This window comes from Pelecanus crispus, chromosome 1 (assembly GCF_030463565.1).
Source record: "Pelecanus crispus isolate bPelCri1 chromosome 1, bPelCri1.pri, whole genome shotgun sequence".
In the NCBI taxonomy this organism is placed as follows: domain Eukaryota; kingdom Metazoa; phylum Chordata; class Aves; order Pelecaniformes; family Pelecanidae; genus Pelecanus; species Pelecanus crispus.
The window spans coordinates 38,774,291-38,794,907 of record NC_134643.1 but is presented as its reverse complement, the minus strand read 5'-3'; the positions used below and the strand labels follow the sequence as shown (position 1 = coordinate 38,794,907).

At 40.7% G+C, this 20,617-nt stretch overlaps 1 protein-coding gene across 1 annotated transcript in view; it reads right to left on the bottom strand.

Annotated features, from left to right (window-relative positions):
• Positions 1–3,481: 3,481 nt before the first annotated feature.
• Positions 3,482–20,617, bottom strand: part of TBK1 (TANK binding kinase 1) — a 31,289-nt gene continuing 14,153 nt past the window's right edge. Inside the window, exons 9-21 of the mRNA XM_075717106.1 lie at positions 20,048–20,244; positions 18,752–18,810; positions 17,482–17,573; positions 16,952–17,053; positions 13,403–13,481; positions 12,402–12,523; positions 12,198–12,274; positions 11,805–11,844; positions 8,378–8,479; positions 8,192–8,288; positions 7,191–7,297; positions 6,812–6,883; positions 3,482–6,042 (exon numbers count right to left, since the gene is read on the bottom strand). Coding sequence (XP_075573221.1) covers positions 5,991–6,042; positions 6,812–6,883; positions 7,191–7,297; positions 8,192–8,288; positions 8,378–8,479; positions 11,805–11,844; positions 12,198–12,274; positions 12,402–12,523; positions 13,403–13,481; positions 16,952–17,053; positions 17,482–17,573; positions 18,752–18,810; positions 20,048–20,244 — 1,198 coding nt within the window. The 3' untranslated portion in view covers positions 3,482–5,990. The remainder of the gene's footprint in view (positions 6,043–6,811; positions 6,884–7,190; positions 7,298–8,191; positions 8,289–8,377; positions 8,480–11,804; positions 11,845–12,197; positions 12,275–12,401; positions 12,524–13,402; positions 13,482–16,951; positions 17,054–17,481; positions 17,574–18,751; positions 18,811–20,047; positions 20,245–20,617) is intronic.

Here is a 20,617-nt window from a genome sequence, read left to right as displayed (position 1 = left end):
CTGTCGCCCCACGCCACGCCATCACGTCACAGCACGAAGGGCACGGCTCACAGCACCCGGCCGGCAGCCCTCACGCTCCAACGCTTCATGAGGGGAAGGAAACCCAGGCTCCCGTCCGGGCCGGGCGAGGAACGCCTTCCCAGCGCCGCTGCCGCGGACCGGGACCCACCCGACAGACACCACCACCCCCCCCCAAGCCGCGTAACCCTCAATTTTGTGAAACGCGGCGCCCCCCAGCTCCCCCGACCCCGCCGCCCGTTTCCCGCCGGCGGCGGCGGGCGGCCCCGCCGGGGCGCTCACCCGCGCAGCGCAGGCCCCGCCAGAGGACCAAGCGGCAGCAGCGGTCGCACCACGCTCCCGCCGCCGCCGGCCCGAAGCGGTGCGGCGGCTCCGGCGACGCCTCGAAGACGGTGCGGACGTGGCGGGGCCGCGGCGGGCGGCGGCGGCGGGCGCCGTACGCGGGGCCCGGGGCGCCGGCGGCCGCGTCCGGCTGCGGGAAGGTAGCCCGGCCCCGCGGCGGCTTCCCCCGCCCGTCGCCCGGGGCCGCCGCCATGCGGAGCGCGGAGCGCCGGCCGCCGCCTGCCTGTCCCCGCCGAGCGGCCGCGGCGGGCGGCGGTTGGCGCCTCACGCACACGGCAGCCGCGGGCGAGGGGAGCGGGGGGCGGCGGGGGGGAGGGGGGGGCGCCGCGCCCGCGTCCTCCCCGGTTTGGCGGCCGCCGCCGGCTCCCCCCAGCCGCCGCCTCGCTCCCCGGGGCCGCTCGCCGTGAGACCTCTCGGGGGGGGGGAACAGCCCCGAAACGCTCCCGCCCGCCGGCCCCGTGGCCTCGGCCCGCCGCCGCGGGAAGTAGTTGATGTAGCCAGCGCTTCTCCCTGCCGCCTTCAAGGCATTCGCTAATAACGCGTGTTACGAACGGAAGGTGCGAAGCGTTTCCAGGGGGTACGTGCTACTACCGTAGATAAAACAATTAAAACCTAATAATACACTGCTTGTGGCGACTTTGCTGGTGTGGAGGGTTGTTTTTGTTTGTTTGTTTGTTTCCCACGCTGAAGTTTCCACGGGAAGCGTTTTGGGGAGTCGCTGCCCTTCGCGGCGGGTGAGAGCCGTGAGCTCCGCCGCTGCCCCGCCGCCCCGGGCCGGGAACGCAGCGAGCGGCGGCCGCGGAGGGCAGCGAGGGCCGGGGAGGGCGCAGGGGGAGCCCCGGCCCCGCCGGCCGCCCCTCCGAGCCCAGCCTCCCGCCTTGTAGCGAGGCCGGCCGCAAGCCGCAGCACCGGCAGCGAGGTAAAGCCCGGATCTGTCAAGCCTACAGCTTCGGGAAGCATTGCCGGTGAGCTTACCGGCACGTTGGACTGTCGCGTCTCCTGGGCGTTAGAATCATCGTCTGTTTTAATGCAGCCTTGCACACATTTTAAGTGCTATGCAGTGGCATGTAGCCCAGCTGTGAGGCGTCTTCAGGCTGTGGAGATACAGGATTTATGAACAATTTGCGCATTCACGCAGAGGATTCCGCGGAACAAAAGTGCAAAGAAGAAAGTGAAGTCTTTTCACCTCATTCCTTTAAAGATTGTAAACTGCTCCCGTCCGCCTAAATCTGGAACTGCTGTAGGCCTCCCATGGCCGCCACCGTGGGAGCAGCAGTACGACTGTGCCAGCGTCATCTTCTTTCATTGTGAGTTAGCAAATGTGCCTGCCAAGCAAAGCTACCAGCTCGTGTAGCGAGTTGCCGAGCTCGGCTCCCGCCGGCACGGTGCAGGGCTATACAGCCGGATGCGCTTGCTCGCAAGCGGCTCTGCAATTGCTGACAAACCCGGCGTCGTACGGCATAAATGCACTTGTGGATGCTGAACCAACCCTCATGCTGGCGCAGGGGCAGCTGGCAAGAGCCGGCGTTGCACTTCAGGAGGTTCTCATTAAAATGATCTAAGTGACTTAAAAGCATCTCGTCCGGGAAATGTTTCCCGTGGCCAGGCAGCGGTGACACAACCCATGCCTTGATGGGAAGGCTGGGGAAGCCTGGGCAGTCACAGACTTCATTGGACGCTTGCGTTAAGATTTCAGGAGCAGAATACGACTTTGAACAACTGCAGTACGCCCGTGTCTGCAGCACGCCAGCAGTCAGTCTTCCTTGGTGCTGTCAGTCTTCCTTGCCAACAGGAAGCAAAGTTCTCCCAAAGATGCGCGTCTACAAGTACAGCTACTGCTGGCCGGGCTTGTACCAGTGTCAAAACAGCGAACTCCACTGAGGGATACTACCCTTACCATATTTTTTTTTGTGATCAATGGAACAAATAACAAAGAAAAGCTGTTCAGAGCACAGAAAATTAAAAGGTCGTGCAGCCCTGCCAATGGCAGAATCGGCCACAAGAGCTCCCAACAGTTAACCTGTTCCTAAAACCCCTCTTCAGTCGATAATGCTCAGTTCCCAGAACAATCTGTTCTGGCACTTGACTCTACTATTAGAAAGATTTTTCCAAACTCGTAGTCTGGATTTTTTTGTTTCGTGCACTACAATTTATATTCATAATCTAATCCTTTCAGCACAGACATGGTGGTGAGTGCTGATCTTCTGTCACAGCCTCTAGATGACTGAAGACTTTTGCTTCCCCCTTCTTCCAATCTTCTTTCAGCCAACCATCTCATTTTTTCCCAGTCCCCCTCAGGTGAGTTTTCCAGACGCTAGCCATTCTTTTTTCCTCCCCTAATTTATCTTCAGGTGGCCAGTATCTTTTTTAACTTTTATAAACCAGTTTAAAAGTGCTCGTCTTCGGGCTGCTCCCAGGTAAGCCAAGTTTTCCTCTGCACAGAGCGGGGTGGGCGTCCATCCCACTGATTTTCAGGTCCCTAGCTAGAAGCCGTCACTGGTTTAGCGAACCAAAAGGGGCGACCCAAACCAACTACCGTGCCCTCCCTGGAAGGGATTTCACAGGAACAGCAGGCGATGCAACTACTTAGTAACAGTTCTGCCTTTAATTTTACCCCAACGAGTTTATGCAACCGCAGTTTATTCCACATCTCCCCTCTTCTAGGCTTCAAGCTTAAAAAATGCAAGAAGTAATCTCCTCCATTCAGCCTTTCTAATCCTTACCATAGTATTATATCCAAAATTATTCTGTGATTACTGCTTCTACAGTGATTAACTAAGCTAGTACTGATTGAGCTCTACCAGTGGACTGTTTCACACCGAGCAGAGACTCATTTTGCCACCGTTACAGAGAACTAATATTGTTCAGAACACACGTCAGCAGAGTGGCTAAAAAATAAATAGAACGGATTAGTGGCTTTTCCATATAGCCTATGCTAGTGATTCCATTGTATGGGACACGTTTTCTGGACAGCTGGCTATTGCAAGCTAAGCTCCAATTTGCTACGTCAGATTTCAGGCTTTGTATTGTACTTACGAGGAAATAGAAATTATAAGGCAATACTAAAATTAACAGAAAGTGAAATTATGGAGAGACACAGAAGTAAGTACACACCGTACGATAAGTGGTTGATGATGTATTTATGCCATTAAGTCATTCACTCATGCATTTTCACAATTCATATGAAGACAGGTTTGTTCAAGTAACAGATAATTAATATACTAAGCTAACCCCTCCAAAACAGTAAACCAGCTTCAGGAGGAAGAACCATATATTACTTTCTATTACTTCTTTTGGCAAATCAGTAGCATGACTGATAGTATCAGGACACTTAGTTTGAGACAAAAATTGATGGTACTATACCTTATGCTTTGACTTGAAAAATGTATCTGCTTCTTAAGAACGTAATCAGTAGATTATGTACTGATTACTTCAATTTCCTTAGCTACTGCTTAGTTAAAATTGCTTTAGAAAAAGAAATTTTAACAAGATTAAGATTACTGATGTATTTAGCAACACTAAAACCAGCAATGTTTAAAATGAACATAAAATGTAACAAAACATTTTCAACCATGTAAAAGAATGCTGCACATACTTCAATATACAGACTATACTGTTGCTACAATTAACTTTCTTTTTCAGACTGCTTCAGTATAAAGAAGTTGGAAATGATATATTCCAACTAGCACTTCATTTCTTTCAAAATTAAGAACCTTTGAAACAACAAAGTGTTACAGACATAATAGTGGAAAAAATACAATTTATGCACAGTTTGAGAGCCCGATTCTTTTACCACTTATGCATGTGTTTTACTGACACTCAGTGAGACTGTGGACATGAAAGAACAAACGTACAAGCAGGCATTAAAACATTCCAGTTAGATGTGATTCCAGTATTTTAAAACAAGCATTTAACAAAGCCATGGCTAACCAAGGAAAAACATCTAACAAACTGTTGCACTCCTTTTGCATAGCTAGATTTTTTGGGGGACAAAGCTTGCAAAGAAAGAAGCTGCTCACGTGGGCGTAAATATCTGAATTCCCTTTTAATATTTGATTCTCACCAAGAACACTGGAAAATAGGTCTTGGCCATGAAGGCAGTGAATTTCCTCTTCTTTTAACAATGAAAGAATCAATTGTAAATTTCATAAGTTTCTATTCAAATATTAAAGAAAAAAAAAAAAAGCAATGGAAATGTTTTGTATTCTGACCTGGACAGATAAGCAAGGAATAAGCATCACAAAACTATCAGATGCTATCACGCTGTTTAGTTTATACCTAAATGTTTCACCATTACTTACAGAAAATTCTAAATACAGTTGGTCCAGCTCTTCTTACAGATGTAATATAGCAATTAGGAGTGCTACTGGACACCGCTGAACATCCATGGCCAGGTTTCCACAAGGAAAGAATGAGTCCTGCAATATTTGTGTGCTCTTCATCTGAAACAAGTAGTACTCCTGTAGTATCCAAACCAAGTGAGGTATGTTTTCTGAGTTTTTGTTTGTTTGTTTTCTCTTTCTCCTCTCCTACATATTTTGGAGCAGACTGTTTCATTCTGCATTTCTGCAACCCAGTCATGTAGTACTAAAAGTAGTAACTACTGATACTGGAAAATAAATATATAGTCTTACTAAACTTTCCACCTGAGTTTGGTATCTCAGTTGTAAATCAGCAGTGGGTGCAGTCCCTTTTCAAGATCTAGACTGGCAACTTATTTTTCCAATATTCAGTTACCACTCCGGCATGATGCTATCTAGTCTACTGACTGCCCACAAATTCTCCTAATACCGATTTTTAACCTTTTTTAAAAATTATGCCTGCAAACAGGATTCTGAAAAAGCTATTTTGTTTTAAGAACCCACTTCTCTTGTGGTGAACAACAAGATTTCAGGGAAATTCTGAAAATGCTGTACTCTAAAAAAGGAATTTTTACATTCAGACTTGACAACTTGGAGTGCAAAACTTCCATATACAGAACAGTCAAACGATTACAGACAACATGGCACCACGTATGGAGAGGAACTTAAAAAAAAAAATCATTAATTTGTTTTCTCAAGTAGAATTGAACTAACCATTTGGATGGGAAGGAAAGAGAAATGCATTTCTACTCTGTCCTATCTGCACTTCTAGTGCCTCTTCACACTTCCTTAAAAAGATCTCATTTAAACCAGTCGTCATGTTCTGTGATGATCAGAGTCATTCAGCTAGACTCCAGAATAATAGTGGTGGCTAAAGGAAATCCAAAACAACCTTTAAGGACTATTCGTAATGTTTGGAGTTCTGCAAGTCCTCTTGCAATAAAGACTAAATTGCATTCTGAAAAATGGGCAATATTCAAAGCAAACAAATGTCGATTTCATCAATAACACTTTTGCCTTTAGGACTTCACCAGAGATCCTTCAAGGGGCTAAATTCCCTGCCAGGAGTAATTCTATTCTAACATTGGCCAAAAAAAGATATATATTTCTTTTCTATTTACATATTATACATATTTACATTTTTTTAATACTACAGTTGTAGAGGGGAAAAAAAACCTGGATACAGATTTATTATCTGCCTTTAAATGTCCCAACAGCATTTTTTTCCCTTTGAAAAAATTTACAAGTCCTCTTCAGCTCCGTTGAAAGCTAGATACAGTCCACGTTCCGCAGGCCACCATCCATAGTCAAAGCACCAAATCTAAAATGAAAAAGCAGTGCATTCTTAGGTGATTGACTAATTATAGAATCAATCCTTAATTCATTATAATTTATTTATGGGTTTTTCTTTTCCCTTGCCACATGCCAACACATGCATTTGTATCTAACTTTTGTATGTGAAAAGAAGACAGAAGAAAGGATCCTATGCTCCAAGTACGGAACTAGGGGTGGGAAACAAAACAAAACCAATTCAGCTTGAAGCTAAGTTCAGCTCTGAAGCTTTCAGGAGATCATTGTTTGTATGTATTTTATCATCATCATAAGAAAAAAAGTAAAGTCAGTCTGTATGTGATAGTAACAGTACCCTCTCAGGATTGTAAGAAATATGTTAGCCTCTTTCTCTTCACTTCGTTTAAGCAATCTGAAAACTGAAAACACATTCATTCATGTTCACGTAATTCCACAGTTTTTAAAAATTATGTCTAAAAGTGAGGAGTTAAGAGAACCACTGGATTGCTCCAAAAGGATTGTGTTTAAATTCAGAATTAATCTGTCTGTGCAACAGGTATTTTTATCAGCTAAACATATGAAACAAAAATGCCGTGATTGATGTGTCAATGATTTTACAGTAACGTTTCAAGGTTTTGAAGACGTTCTTTTTTTCTTACACCTCAGATCAACAGTTCAAAAATATATTTACAGTTAAAGAGGTTATAAGATTGTCCCTTAGTTTAAGTTCTGGATCTACAAAATGTACCAAATTAAGCCTGTTCCTAGTATCAGCCCAAAAAGGTAAAATAACTGCTTGCCTTTCCAAAATGTGATTGTTCTCAGCCAGCTCTTTAACAACCCCTTCCATTTCCTCCTTTAGTTTCTTCATACTGTAGTAACAAGAAGCGAATGACAGGTTAAAATTTTTATAGGGACAGTTATCTGCTATGATCACTCACCACCACAAAGCTTTCAGCAACTTGTCATTACATACAAAATAAGGGACAGATAACAGGTTGGTTATTTACTAAAAGCTTCCAAATCTGTACCACCACTTCAGCAATATAAAGTTTTTTTCTGCAGTACAAAATTCTTGGTCTTAATACAGCAATCACTAAGTCAACCGTAATTTTTTTTTTCAATGCGCCTGTACAACAGGTATAGAATATTACATCAATTCAATTAACAAATTCTCACCCAAGAGTCATTTCCACTAATGTGTTTGAGCTTGGGTAGACTGTATTCATTGTATGTTTCATCCCACTGGAAGCTGCAAACATTTTCTGCGGCAGAGCATCTTGTAACTGCAATAGATAAAAAGGAAATGTAAGTTACAATATAAGTTGTCATATGTATCTTTATGTTGACCTTAAAATCCTTCTTTAAATTCTTCATTGCTATGATGCCTCATAAAATCATTACAGTAGTAAGACAGCTGATATTTCCCAAGTTGAGATCATCATGGTAAGTTTTGTATTGACCAATCTATAGTTCCCTGATTTGTTCCATCTTCATAACTGTCTTAAAATTCGATAATAAACTCTCAAAAGGAAGAATTATCTATGTTATGTTTGTAGATATCCTAAGGCAACAGGACCCTAATCAATAACTGACTGCAGTAGTGCTACTAAAATACAAACAAATAACAAGTAAAATACTGCTCTCCACCATTCCTTAATTGCTTTTACACCTACCAGGTGCTTTTCTTTCATTTATATTTCCTTTATAAAGAATAATAATTTTACTGCATGAAACTGCTCTTATTCTCTCAATTTTGAGTTGATTCTAAATAAGTTTGTGTACTGCAGAGTCACCATCCAAATTTTAACAAAGCATTTTCTTTCATGTCACTAGCACCATTGATTTAGCATGTATCCTTAAGCATGTATCCCCGAATCTTGAATATGGGAGTAGTGTTTTTATACTTCATAAGGGTATTAAGATAATCCTCTAGGTGCTCAGATACCATTATGATAACTCCAAAATCAAGTCAGGATTCAAAAAATCACACCACTCTCTACGCCACTCTGATATCAGCAATGAAGCTACTATAGACCAAACACTACAACCACGCAGCCCTATATTTTAATACAACTGCATTAATGTAAGACTCACTATAAACAACACTATTGGCATTAAACAATGTGGAACAGTCTTTTATCTGTGCAAACACTTCACATACTTTTGAAGCATTCTACCTCATTTATATAGTCCTGGTATTTGGATACCTCTTCTTCAATATCAAAACACTGGTTGGTGAGAGCCAGCAACTGCTTCCTTGTGTGAAGCATCTTCCTAAAAGAAAAAAGTTTTCTTTTAAGACCTTCCTTTTATAAAAGTGGTGCAGTGAACATTACCAAATACTAAAGAAATCAATAGCTTGCCTTGTCCAGTCCTCAGCCTTGTCCAAAAATGTATCATACTTGCTGACACATTCATCTTTGAATAGAACGATGGCTTTTGTAGCATGCAAATACAGCTTCTGCCTGCAACACAGAAACAATCGGAACAGTGTTAAACAGCTTTCAAAACCCTGTTCCTCTAACTTACTTTCTGAAGCTTGGAGAAGAGGTGGTACTTAAGTCGACTTAAAATTCCTTCAGCCAACTTTATTCATGCTGTTGTAACGTGTAAGAATTCAACACACTGCATGAGCTGACAGTTTATGTTTCAAAAATATTCCCTAGCAGGGAGGAAAAAAAATTATTTGAAGCATTTCTTTGCAATAATCTGTATATGAACAAATGGTCAAATGTCTTCTCTGAGTCAGTATTTATCCAAGCGGGTATATTTAAGGAAAAGGGATTCTAAATGGGAAGGACAGAAATCTTTATTATTTATTTGCCTTCTGCAGATACTTGGAACTTCCAGCATATATAAATAATCCTTTGTGCTGAGTAAGATACATGCAAGATAAAACCAGGATTTTTGTGTCAGCTTAAATTTACGACAAAAGAAAAAAGCAAGCAGCTAAGGCCAGGAAAGCAAAAAAAAACCCAATTCTGGTTAGTGTTGCAGACAGTAGTCCTAGCGTAACTGCCTTGCCATGCTATGCATTGCACCAGTAAGTGAAACTAAGGGACACTGGGACACTACAGTCTAACACCTGCTTCTGGTATTTCATTAAGTCTTGCATGATAGCTATTGGCTAATCAAATTCTGGCTGGAGTGTAGCTGGATTGTCATCAGGCATGCATACCTGTCATTCAGCCAGAAAAAATCTGAATTGAGTGCTGTTCCCTTGTCTATCTAGTGGCAAATATTACAAAGGCCAGCCAGCCTCTGTTGCTAATGGCACACAGTTCTTAACAAAAAACACTGCCATTTCTCTCTGGGGTGAACCAAGTAAAATAAGATGTAGTTAGGATCTCAAAAATACTGGAACAATCCCAAGGAGACACTTGTGGTAGAAAATACACCAGTATTCAAAACCATGAAAATGAAGCCTATTTATTTAAAGTTATTCACATATTAATGCAAGGACACAGTTTGAGTTGTAGAAAAAGCCATAAAATTTCTTTAATCTGCCCAAGGGAGTGCAGTTTTAAAATGAGCTATGGATTGTGTCCCAATATTTGTCTGCTTTCCAAACATATCCTTAAGAACATACGACGAAATTATCGCTCACGTTATCCCCCACATTAACTTCAGTCCCTTGCTGTTGCAGAGCAATGATGTGTCCAAGTCTCTTTCGGTGTACCAAGACCTGTCTTGCAGGTTTCCTGCCCCTACTGTCCTTCATCTTAAAGGCAATCTCCTCTCCACTTGGCAGTCTTTCACTATGGGAAAATCAAGCAGCATGGTTGTGAGAATACCAGTGCCTTCTACATGTTAGCTTTCTATCTCTAATTGTCAGTGAAGCCACACTTGTGGTAGCAACAGCAAGAATTTTTAGAAAATTACAGAAGCAGTGTCTAAATTCATATAGCACTCTGCAAAGTCTAGGGAACCACGCAATTGAGCGGCCATTAGGAGAATAACTTAATTACTTAAACACAAGTGTTTAGCATCATTTGAGACGCACAAGGATATCCTGCCCGGCTTCCAACTGTCCATCCAGAAAGGTGTAGATTTCCCATTTGTCTTCTGTCCTACCTCCCAGTCTCAGATACCTTAGAATCATAGAATCATTTAGGTTGGAAAGGACCTTTAAGATCATTGAGTCCAACCATTAACCTAGCACTGCCAACTCCACCACTAAACTATGTCCCTAAGCACCACATCTACATGTCTTTTCAATACCTCCAGGGATGGGGACCCAACCACTTCCCTGGAAAGCCTCTTCCAATGCTTGACAACCCTTTCTGTGAAGAAATTTTTCCTAATATCCAATCTAAACTTCCCCTGGTGCAACTTGAGGCTGTTTCCTCTTGTCCTAGCACTTGTTACTTGGGAGAAGAGACCACCACCCACCTCGCTACAACCTCCTTCCAGGCAGTTGTAGAGAGCAATAAGGTCTCCCCTCAGCCTCCTCTTCTCCAGGCTGAATGAGCCCAGTTCCCTCAGCCGCTCCTCATAGGACTTGTGCTGCAGACCCTTCACCAGCTTCGTTGCCCTTCTCTGGACAGTACCTCAAGGTCTTTCTTGTAGCGAGGGGCCCAAAACTGGACATAGTATTCGAGGGGCAGCCTCACCACTGCCGAGTACAGGGGGACAATCTAGTTCTGCTGGCCACACTATTCCTGATACAAGCCAGGATGCTGTTGGCCTTCTTGGCCACCTGGGCACACTGCTGGCTCATGTTCAGCCAGCTGTCAACCAGGATCCCCAGGTCCTTTTCCGCTGGGCAGCTTTCCAGCCACTCTTCCCCAAGCCTGTAGCGTTGCATGGGGTTGTTGTGACCCAAGTGCAGGACCTGACACTTGGCCTTGTTGAACCTCATACAGTTGGCCACGGCCCATCGATCCAGCCTGTCCAGATCCCTCTGCAGGGCCATCCTACCCTCCAGCAGATTGACACTCCTGCCCAACTTGGTGTCGTCTGCAAAGCTACTGAGGGTGCACTCAATTCCCTCATCCACATCATTGATAAAGACACTAAACAGAACTGGCCCCAATACTGAGCGCTGGGGAACACTGCTTGTGACCGGCCACCAACTGGATTTAACTCCATTCACCACAACACTTTGGGCTTGGCCATCCAGACAGTTTTTAATCGTAGGGCAACTTAAATACTATTAGGCATCTGCATATGAGGAACTGAACTGATCCTGAGACAAGTACAGCAGCATGAGGAGAGCAGCTGTTTACAGTTGCTCAAGAAGCAGAGTTACCAGAGCTTAATGGGAGTCTAGACACCCGGGTTACATACAGACACTTAATGTGGCCACCTCTCATAAGTGACAATTTTAAACAAGCATGGAGTACTGCATTAAAATTTATTTCGCGTGCTATAGTTCCTGGAAGATTAAGTCATTCTAGAATGTCATTCAGGTACCCATATTTTATTCATCTGTAGAAAATTATCTCTGCCTTAGTTACAAAGTCACTTTACTGTTACTGAGGGCTTTTTCCTCCCTAAAAAAACAGGACAAAAAATGTACTTCCTATAAGACAGTTATGCCCAGATAACAAACAGGTATTTCACATCTACATTTAGAAGGTCTACCAGTGAAGAAACTCCACTGCCAGAAAGCACCTCATTATCATATGCTGGCACCCCTATGTATTTAAGGTAAAGGAAATTTTTTACAAAGCAATCCTAAAGATGTTATAATTTACAATAAAAATCAACAGAAGAGGTTATTGGCAAGACCACCTGAAGGACCTGAAAGCAATCATGTTACTTCCCAAAGGTAACTTCAAAACTTACTTGTCAAACTTGTGAATTTGTTCTTCATTATAAGGAAGCCCTAGGATCAGAGCAGATGACAGACATTACCAGTTTAATTCTGTTAGTTGTATTTATGTAAAACTCCACTAAGTTTACCCATTTCCTATATGGTTTCCTTCTCCTATCCCGATAGGTAAAAGTGGTCATTTACTTTTTTTTTCTCCTCTCCAGTCTTGCAATTCAAGTTTATGAAATGAATAGTGGTGTTTCATTGATATGGCCTTTAAGACGGTACCTCACTAAGAAAGATCTACAGACATATTCACTGTTGCTGACTAACTCTCCATTACCACAAATATCCTAGCGGAACAAGGACTGACTTGTCCTTTACATTATAGTTTATGTTAAAAGTGAATCAAGTAAGTTACTTACTTCGTTCTGCTTTGTCTTTTTTGAACTGGTAATAAATATCTGTGATGGAACATAGCAGCGCCTGCAGCCTTTCTGGACTAGAGTGACAAAAGGAAGAAAATGAGGTATTTTATATATAAACTTAAGTACCAATTAATGAGTTTTATGAACTACAACTCAATGTAGAATTCAATACCTATTAAAACAATTAATACAGCTACTCACTTTCTGTCTTTTGGATGCATGCCTTCCTGATTTGCCCAGGTGTCAGCCAGTAAACCACCAGGAGAAAGTTTGGTTTTGATATCTTGAAGACTAGTTTCTATTGTGCCTTGAGAGCTGGAGAGCTACGTAAGAGCAAGAAAGTTCAATCTTACCACTGGGTAAAGTAAAAAATTACTTGAGGCTGAAAACAGACTAAGCATGTTAATACTATAGACCCATTTGTTTCACTGACCTTCATTAAAGAAATATGCCTGATTATCTGCCTAGGCTTTGCTAGTACATGGTATTATTAAAGAAAGAATCATCTTTGATGCTGGCATTTTAGCTAGTTAATATTTATTTTCTTTCAGCATCCTCAACAGTAAGTTTCTACCTTTCATATATTCCCTATTTACTTCTACACTTGTTCTTTTGGTTTGTTAAGAATTCGTATAATGACTATCCACATAATTCATACCTTCCTTTCTCTGTAGTTCATACAATCTTCAAAACAAAAATGCACTAATCAACTTTTGCTTTTAGAATGGAGAACTTTACACCTGCTCCCAGGACACCAGTGTGTAAAGTTATTTTCAATTTTTCCTTACTTGTCTGGAAACATGATGCAAATTTCAAAGCAGATCACTCTGAATTGTGTTTGTGTATGTATCATTTTAGAAAGCCAACAAAGTAGTTTAAAATTCTTTAAGGAAAGGGAAAAAGCCTTCAAAGTAAAATGTATTTCATCGTTATAATTTTTTACTTGAGTATTTTAGAAAATGAGACTGTATTTTCAGGAACAACTTATTTAATTTTCACTACACTGGGCTAATAAAAGGATTTACTCTGTTTTCAGAAAGATATCCACATCTCAGTATGGGCTTTTTAACAACCTTTAGCAGTCTAGAAATGACTTTGAAAATCCAGAGTTGTTATTCACAGAAAAATCTGTGTTACCGTCTATTGGCTTTTTCTTTAGAAACACCATTTTGAGAATGACACGAGCTTTGTAAGATACTTACACGCAACAGTTTTGTGTGTATCTCTGAAATTTCATCCACTTCTGATGCTTCCAAGTTGATCTGCATCAAATTCTCATATCTGACCACAAAAAAACCCACAGTTAAAAAAGAAAATAAATAAACAGTGTATACACTCAAAATATTCCTTGAATCTCTAGATTAACAATAACTACCTTTTCTTTTATATGAAATACAGTATCTATCAAGTAGCAACCATGAAATACTGACAAACGTTAATGGCAATTAATAATATAAACAGTTTAGTTATGAAAAAAAATTCCTTGAAATTTTTACAACATTTGAACTGTTGAAAAGAAGTTTGAAACTTCCATTCCTGACTTCTTTATTCTATTCTCATTACTTGTACTCAACAGGCAGTGTGTCGTGGTTTAGCCCCAGCCAGCAACTAAGCACCACGCAGCTGCTCGCTCACTCCCCCTACCCCGATGGGATGGGGGAGCGAATTGGAGGAGTAAGAGTGAGAAACACTCCTGGGTTGAGATAAGAACAGTTTAATAACTGAAATAAAATAAAGTAAAATAATAATAATAACAATATAATAATAATAGTAATAATAATATACAAAGCAAGTGATGCACAATGCAATTGCTCACCACCCGCCGACCGATACCCAGACAGTTCCCGAGCAGCGGTCGCTGCTCCCCGGCCAACCCCCCCAGTTTATATACTGAGCATGACGTCATATGGTATGGAATAGCCCTTTGGCCAGTTTGCATCAACTATTCTGGCTGTGCCCCCTCCCAGTTTGTTGTGCACCTGGCAGAGCATGGGAAGCTGCAAAGTCCTTGACTAGCATAAGCAGTACTCAGCAACAACTAAACCATCAGTGTGTTATCAGCATTATTCTCATACTAAATCCAAAACACAGCACTGTGCCTGCTACTAGGAAGAGAAAAGTCCTTGACTAGCATAAGCAGTACCTAGCAACAACTAAAACATCAGCATGTTATCAGCATTCTTCTCATACTAAATCCAAAACACAGCACTATACCTGCTACTAGGAAGAAAATTAACTCTATCCCAGCTGAAACCAGGACACAGTGGAAAACTAGTTCCTCTTATCAAATAGTTTTTAGAAGGTTACCGAACTAAAGTTACTTAAAGTAGTCAATGACACACAACAAACTAATACTTCAGTGCACCAAAATGCTTTTCTGTGGAAACTTACTGGAAAGGCTGAGTTACCAAAACCTTGGGTTCACTGAGTTACCAAAACCTTAAAGGCTGGGTTACTAGCACCATCCGTTCATACTGATACTTACTGGAAAGGCTGAGTTACCAAAACCTTGGGTTCACTGAGTTACCAAAACCTTAAAGGCTGGGTTACTAGCACCATCCGTTCATACTGATACTTTCCATATGACCATAGCTCAAGCGCCAAGTAAATAATTTGGGACGATATTTTTCCTGTTCAGTCTCAGGCACATTTTATTTTTAAAAATACCATCAAAGCCAGCTCAGCTGCTTTCAAAAAAGACATACTTTGCCCAAGTTCAATACTTTGTTTACCTTTTCAAACAAAAGCTTTGCATTGTCATGCTTTGAAGCACAGCCTTGAAAAGGGAGGACAAAAAAGAGGACATGTCCTTTGCTAACTCCATAAAAGTCTTCTGAAGTCAAATAAACCAAAAACCTTGCCCCTTCGTAAGAGGCCAAAAGACCATGTGCAAACACATAGCAAATTTCTGTTCACATAACTACTCCAGTTCACAAGTGAACATAATTTTTGTTCAAATTGCTGCTCTGAGATACTGCTGAATGTACTAGAGTCACAAATCAGAATCTACTGCGGTTTCTTCTGAGCTCTAAGTGTCCTTCTTCTTTGGGGACCTGGCAGAATGCAGGAAGAATCTATCTGGACCAAACACAGAATGAACAAGAGCCAGTCCTGTCACTTAGTGTAAACTGGCTTGAAGGAGAATTTGGATTATAACCCTGATGATTTGTAACTAGGCTACACAGGCATACTGTTATCTTGCTAGTTTCACTGTTGGGTTTAGTTTGGTTTGGTTTGGCTTTTTTAAGCGAGTACCTTAAAGCCCAGGTGTATCAGTTTGTACACGTTTAGCATGCACACAGCAAATCTGACAAATCCTTGGGTATCCATAATTACTACATACAAGCTGTTCAATTCGCACATGCATAGCAGCTCCAACATGGCTTAAGTCTATTCTTAAGTCTATGCTGCAAACCCATGGCTCTACATATGTGCATTAATCATCTTGTGGGCATCTGCATTTTCAGTGCAGCCTGGAAGCAAGTTTAGAGAATCCTATGACCAAGACAGCATTTGGGGGAGACTGGCAGTAGGTTGAATAGGAAAACAACTACCCATAGGGGAATCCTATGAAGAGCTGGGGTTTAAAGTTTGTATCAGTCTGCTTAAGAATAACACACCTTAAAGATGGAGCTAATGCTAGTTTGTGGAAAGACTGAACAAAACACTGCAAGGACACTTTAAAAGTGGAAAAGAATGTGACTGAGAATTGGACATTGAGCGGGACTCAGAGACGAAACAAAGATTGAGAGAGAGAAAAAAATGAAACTTGGAGGGAGAATTCAATGGTACGATCCCATCTGCTACAGACAGCACTTGACTGGAAGAGGTAAGGCAGAAGAGTCTGACCACTGGAAAACATTTGCTACCTTGCAATGGAAGACAAGAGAAATACGTGTCTTCTGTGGTCTTTGAAACTTGGAAGTCTCCTATGCTAAAAGATAACAATACTTTAGTTGCTCCTTATTATAATTTTTGTCAGTTTTAAAGGAAGTGCTCTAAAAAACTTTCTACTATATAGATCTAAATGGGTCCATATGGGCAACAGTGAGATTCTGTGATACAGACATCTGCCATTTGAATTAACCAAAATAGACAAAAATAACATATAGTCAGGCTCTTAAAAAGATGACAGAAATAGAATTTCCTGTGCAGTTTACTTTTGGCATCCCTATGTGCATGCACACTGTGATCTAGTGATATCCTAATGCAGCTTTGGTTTTTGGTGTTTTTTTTGGGTTGGGTCCGTCCCCACCCCCCCCCCCAGCTGCTTTATGTTATATTTCAACATTAAAATTCTTTCCATGCAGAAAATGCTACGGTCTTAAAGCTGTGAAAGGGGCAGTATTTAAAGTCATCCTTAGTAAAAACACACAAGCAAACTCAGTGAGGAAAGCACTAAAGCACTAATGAAAGGAAAGCTACTCGATTCTTTGTCCAGGCTTTACTATAGTTTCTAAAGTCAACAACAGCAAATGAGCTGAGTCAGAGAAAAAAAGAGAAAACACCACATACAATTACTACTCAGTAGTAACTACTTGTTCCCACTAGGTTAAGCAGCAAAATTAACACTCTAATTTGAGTAAAGCATATTACTAAATCTGCTTAAGTCACTGCCATGAGCAAAAACGTGCCAATTCAAATTTAATTCTTATATGCAAAACCCCGGTAAATAAACATAACTTAAAATACCGCTGTCATTAAAGATGATAATGAAAAATCAATGCATTCAGTGTAGTGCTTCTACTCACATTTTCTCAGCTTTCTCAATGTTTCTGCTGCAGAAATCCAGCCTGATGACAACCTCTGTCTTTTTGTGAACCATTTCATTGTAATCATCCTTGATTATTTCACTAAAAAAAGAAGCATTACTCTATAACAAAAGTATTCAACTGTCATCTTACCAGCAATCAGTAATATGATAATATACCTACAGTAATAACTGCTAGTAAGAACTGCTTTCAGTTAGAGATGCATTAGTATAATCCTCACGTAAAACTATATTGCGCAAGCTGCTCAATTGTACCTGCACATTACCAGAGGTTAGACTTAAATTATCCACAGAAGAAAGCGAAATTGCAAATACCTAAACCTTATTGCCAGAAAAAATTATTTTTGTTTCCCTAACGACAGAAAGAAGGAAAAATTCAGAAAACCTATTAATATTCAAGGAGTAAAGAAAACCTCCCAAGATACTAGGAGATCACAGAATTACGTATTGATAATCAACGCATATCTCAATTTAAAAAAAAAGCGCAATTAAATTCAATCAATTGCTTACATTAGCCATCGTATTCCTTTTCGCATCAGCTCCTGGTAAAGTAGCAAAGAACTGGCAACTCTACAGGCATAACATACGATACCTGTTACTGCCTGGTGGAAAAAACAAACAACATTAGTACTAATCTGGCATTCTCTTAACAATTGTTTCAAGTCAATTAATCACAACAAAGCAACACAGATTAATAAAAGAAAGAGCAACATGAAGATGGTAGTTTAAAATGCATAACTTGCCCAAACTTTAGTCAGGAGATAACCAAACACTCATTATGGAGGCAGAGCTAAACATGGTAGTGAGTTTTTCCAGTTATGCTGAAATATCTGTTAGGGATGAAAATAAGTTTCTTACAAACAAAAGTGACACCACTTACTCTCAGGATTTACTTTAATTTCTGGAAAGTCACAAGTACATTTCTTCAGTAGTTTACGAATTAAACACATACATTAAAAGAAACTTGTAAAAAGTGACATATTTCTAAATTCTAAGGCTAGGGACTCTCTTCATTCACCTAATGACACAAGTTTGCTGCATTATTTAGAATTGTGAACAAAGTTTCAGAAATTATAATTTTCAATATTTTAAATAATTAATATCAACTGATGACTTTCTGTTTATTAATTTAAAGACTTTTGATATTCAGAGACATATGCTTTCAGGACTGCCATGCTTGAATACGAGGCTCCTCAGGAGCCAGTATTTTATAGACATATACAAATGGTGGTCACGAAGTCAAAGCATGGCAATGCATACATTCAGTAGTTTTAGAAAAATGACCAGAAGAATGAAACATCCTCTACTTGTCTCCCACAGATTCTGAAAATTTGCAAGAGAGGCAACAGAAATTCCACTCTTCTGCAGAGGCCTAGAGACTCCTCTCTATTGAGAGAAAGATGAAAGTTACTTTTCTTACATTAAGTTTTGCACCATCACAGGGGATGTTATGAATCTTCTAGCTAACTTCAGTACTCCATAGTGGCAGGCTCCTTTCCCCCCATCAGTGAATTACGCAGTAACAAAGCACTTGGACTTCAGAAGGCTGTTTTTTAGGTTTGTTCTTTTTTTAAAAAAATATACAAACATATTTTGTATACAAAGTATGGCTTTAATATACTTTTGGGGCCCTTGTTAACAAATGCATTTCTGTCAATCAGAATCCTCACTAGCATGTTAAAAATAGTTTCATTAACATTATTAATCTGAAAATCAAGTAGCTTTTATTTCACTATCATTATCTGAGACAGATATATAAATTAAAATCATAATTACTCACTTTAGCCATACTGGCATCCCCATCCAAATCATAACGTTGAGGTACTTTAGGAAGTAAAACTGAAACATAAAACAAACATCTGTATTTTCTTATTTTCCATAGGAGACTTCAAAAGTTCAGACTGTTTCCCCTCCCCACCCTGTACACTATTTTTATGTGTATCTACATGGATTTTCATCTAATCTGTTACTGCCAAGCCTTTTAATATTGTGTGGTTCTCATGCACACCTTCAAAACCAACTTTTGTCTTTAATGCTTTAAATAACTTGATATCTTCTGCAAACTGTCCTTCACTTCCTTTTCCAGACTCACTTTTGAACATGCTGCGCGGTACAGATTTCATGCAGGTCTCCACTAGTGATCTCTCTCCGCTGAGAAAGCCAACCATTTATTTCTGTTATTCAGCCCTATGCTTGCCAGCATGGGAGACCATTTCCTCTTATCTCATGGCTGCTTAGTTTCATTTAGACTCTTAAGTGCAGGACTTCACCAAACAGCCTTTTAAAACCAAGCGCAGCCTTTATCAGCTGAACCTCCTTTGTTCTCATGCTCATCGACTCCTTCGGGAAGCTCTGAGACAATATAAAGGCCCTGCTGATCCTTCCACAAACAGCTCACCTACCCACACCCTTCAGCACCTCTGTGTGAGTGCCAGCTGGCCCGAGCAGTCAGGACATACTGACAAAAGCAACACTGACCTCTCAACAGGAGGCATGTCCTCCAGCTCATACCTTATAAAAAAGGGCTCTGGCACAGGGCCCTCTATAAGTCTCTCAATGATAAATGGAAATGCAAAAAATTAATTTCTTTTTTTTCTGTTATGGCATTACCTTATCTTCTAAGCAAAGGTTAAGGTGTTAAGACCTCCTCTGTTAACTGAAAGGCTAACCACATTCATGACAACTAAAAAAAAAAAGCAAAACTTGAATTTCCACTTAGTGAATAATGGAACAAAAGAACCAGCTTTGAATTACATTCTGCAATGCTCCTTTCTACTTGTAACAAGTGTCATGCTTCAAAAAATTTCAGAACTCCATATGCACCACTACATCTTAACACACAAATGCTCAGGTTCACAGCACTATGAACACTACAAGCAGCTACTCTTTCTGTAAAAATATGCTGGACACTCAGCATTTTTGAAAGAAATTGGACCGCACACTTAGAACTTCAGGCATCAACAGAGAAAATTTTCAAACACTATTTCTAAGACATAACAGACATGAAACGATAATTAAATAACCCAAACTATTGACAAAAGATAGCTATAAGAAAGGGGAAATGACTTTTACATACCTTCTTCATAGATTAATCCGACAATGTTCACAGGCTCCCTGCTCACTACAAAGATAGGATTCTCCTCAGTTGTTCTGGGGAAGTGCTGTGCCAATCTGCCAGACTCTAGTACTAAACGCCGACCTTCATATATCAGTTCTTGATTTTGAGATGGTATTTTTGTCTGTTTGTAGACCAACTCATGAAATATAGCAGCTCTATAATACAAACAATATATTCAGTAGTAGTTAGACTCACTACAATAGTTCAACAATTCAGATTTTGTATTACTTAAATAAAAATCTCTTTTACTTCTGATTAATTAAGAAATGGTTTTATACATAAAGCATTTGACTTATAAGCAGAACAAAAAGCAGCATACTGCCTAAAGCTCCAGGTTGCTCTGTTACAAAAATAAATGCTATTTCCTGCAAAATATCAAACTTCCTTTTCTACCTCTGATTTTCCACCAAAGCATGTCTGTGTAAACAAACTTGCTTTGGTCTGAAGTCTGAAGGTCAGTAAAAACAGGCAACACCAGATGACAGGAAGGAAGCACACTTTAGTTTTCTCAGGCATACCCATTTCTTC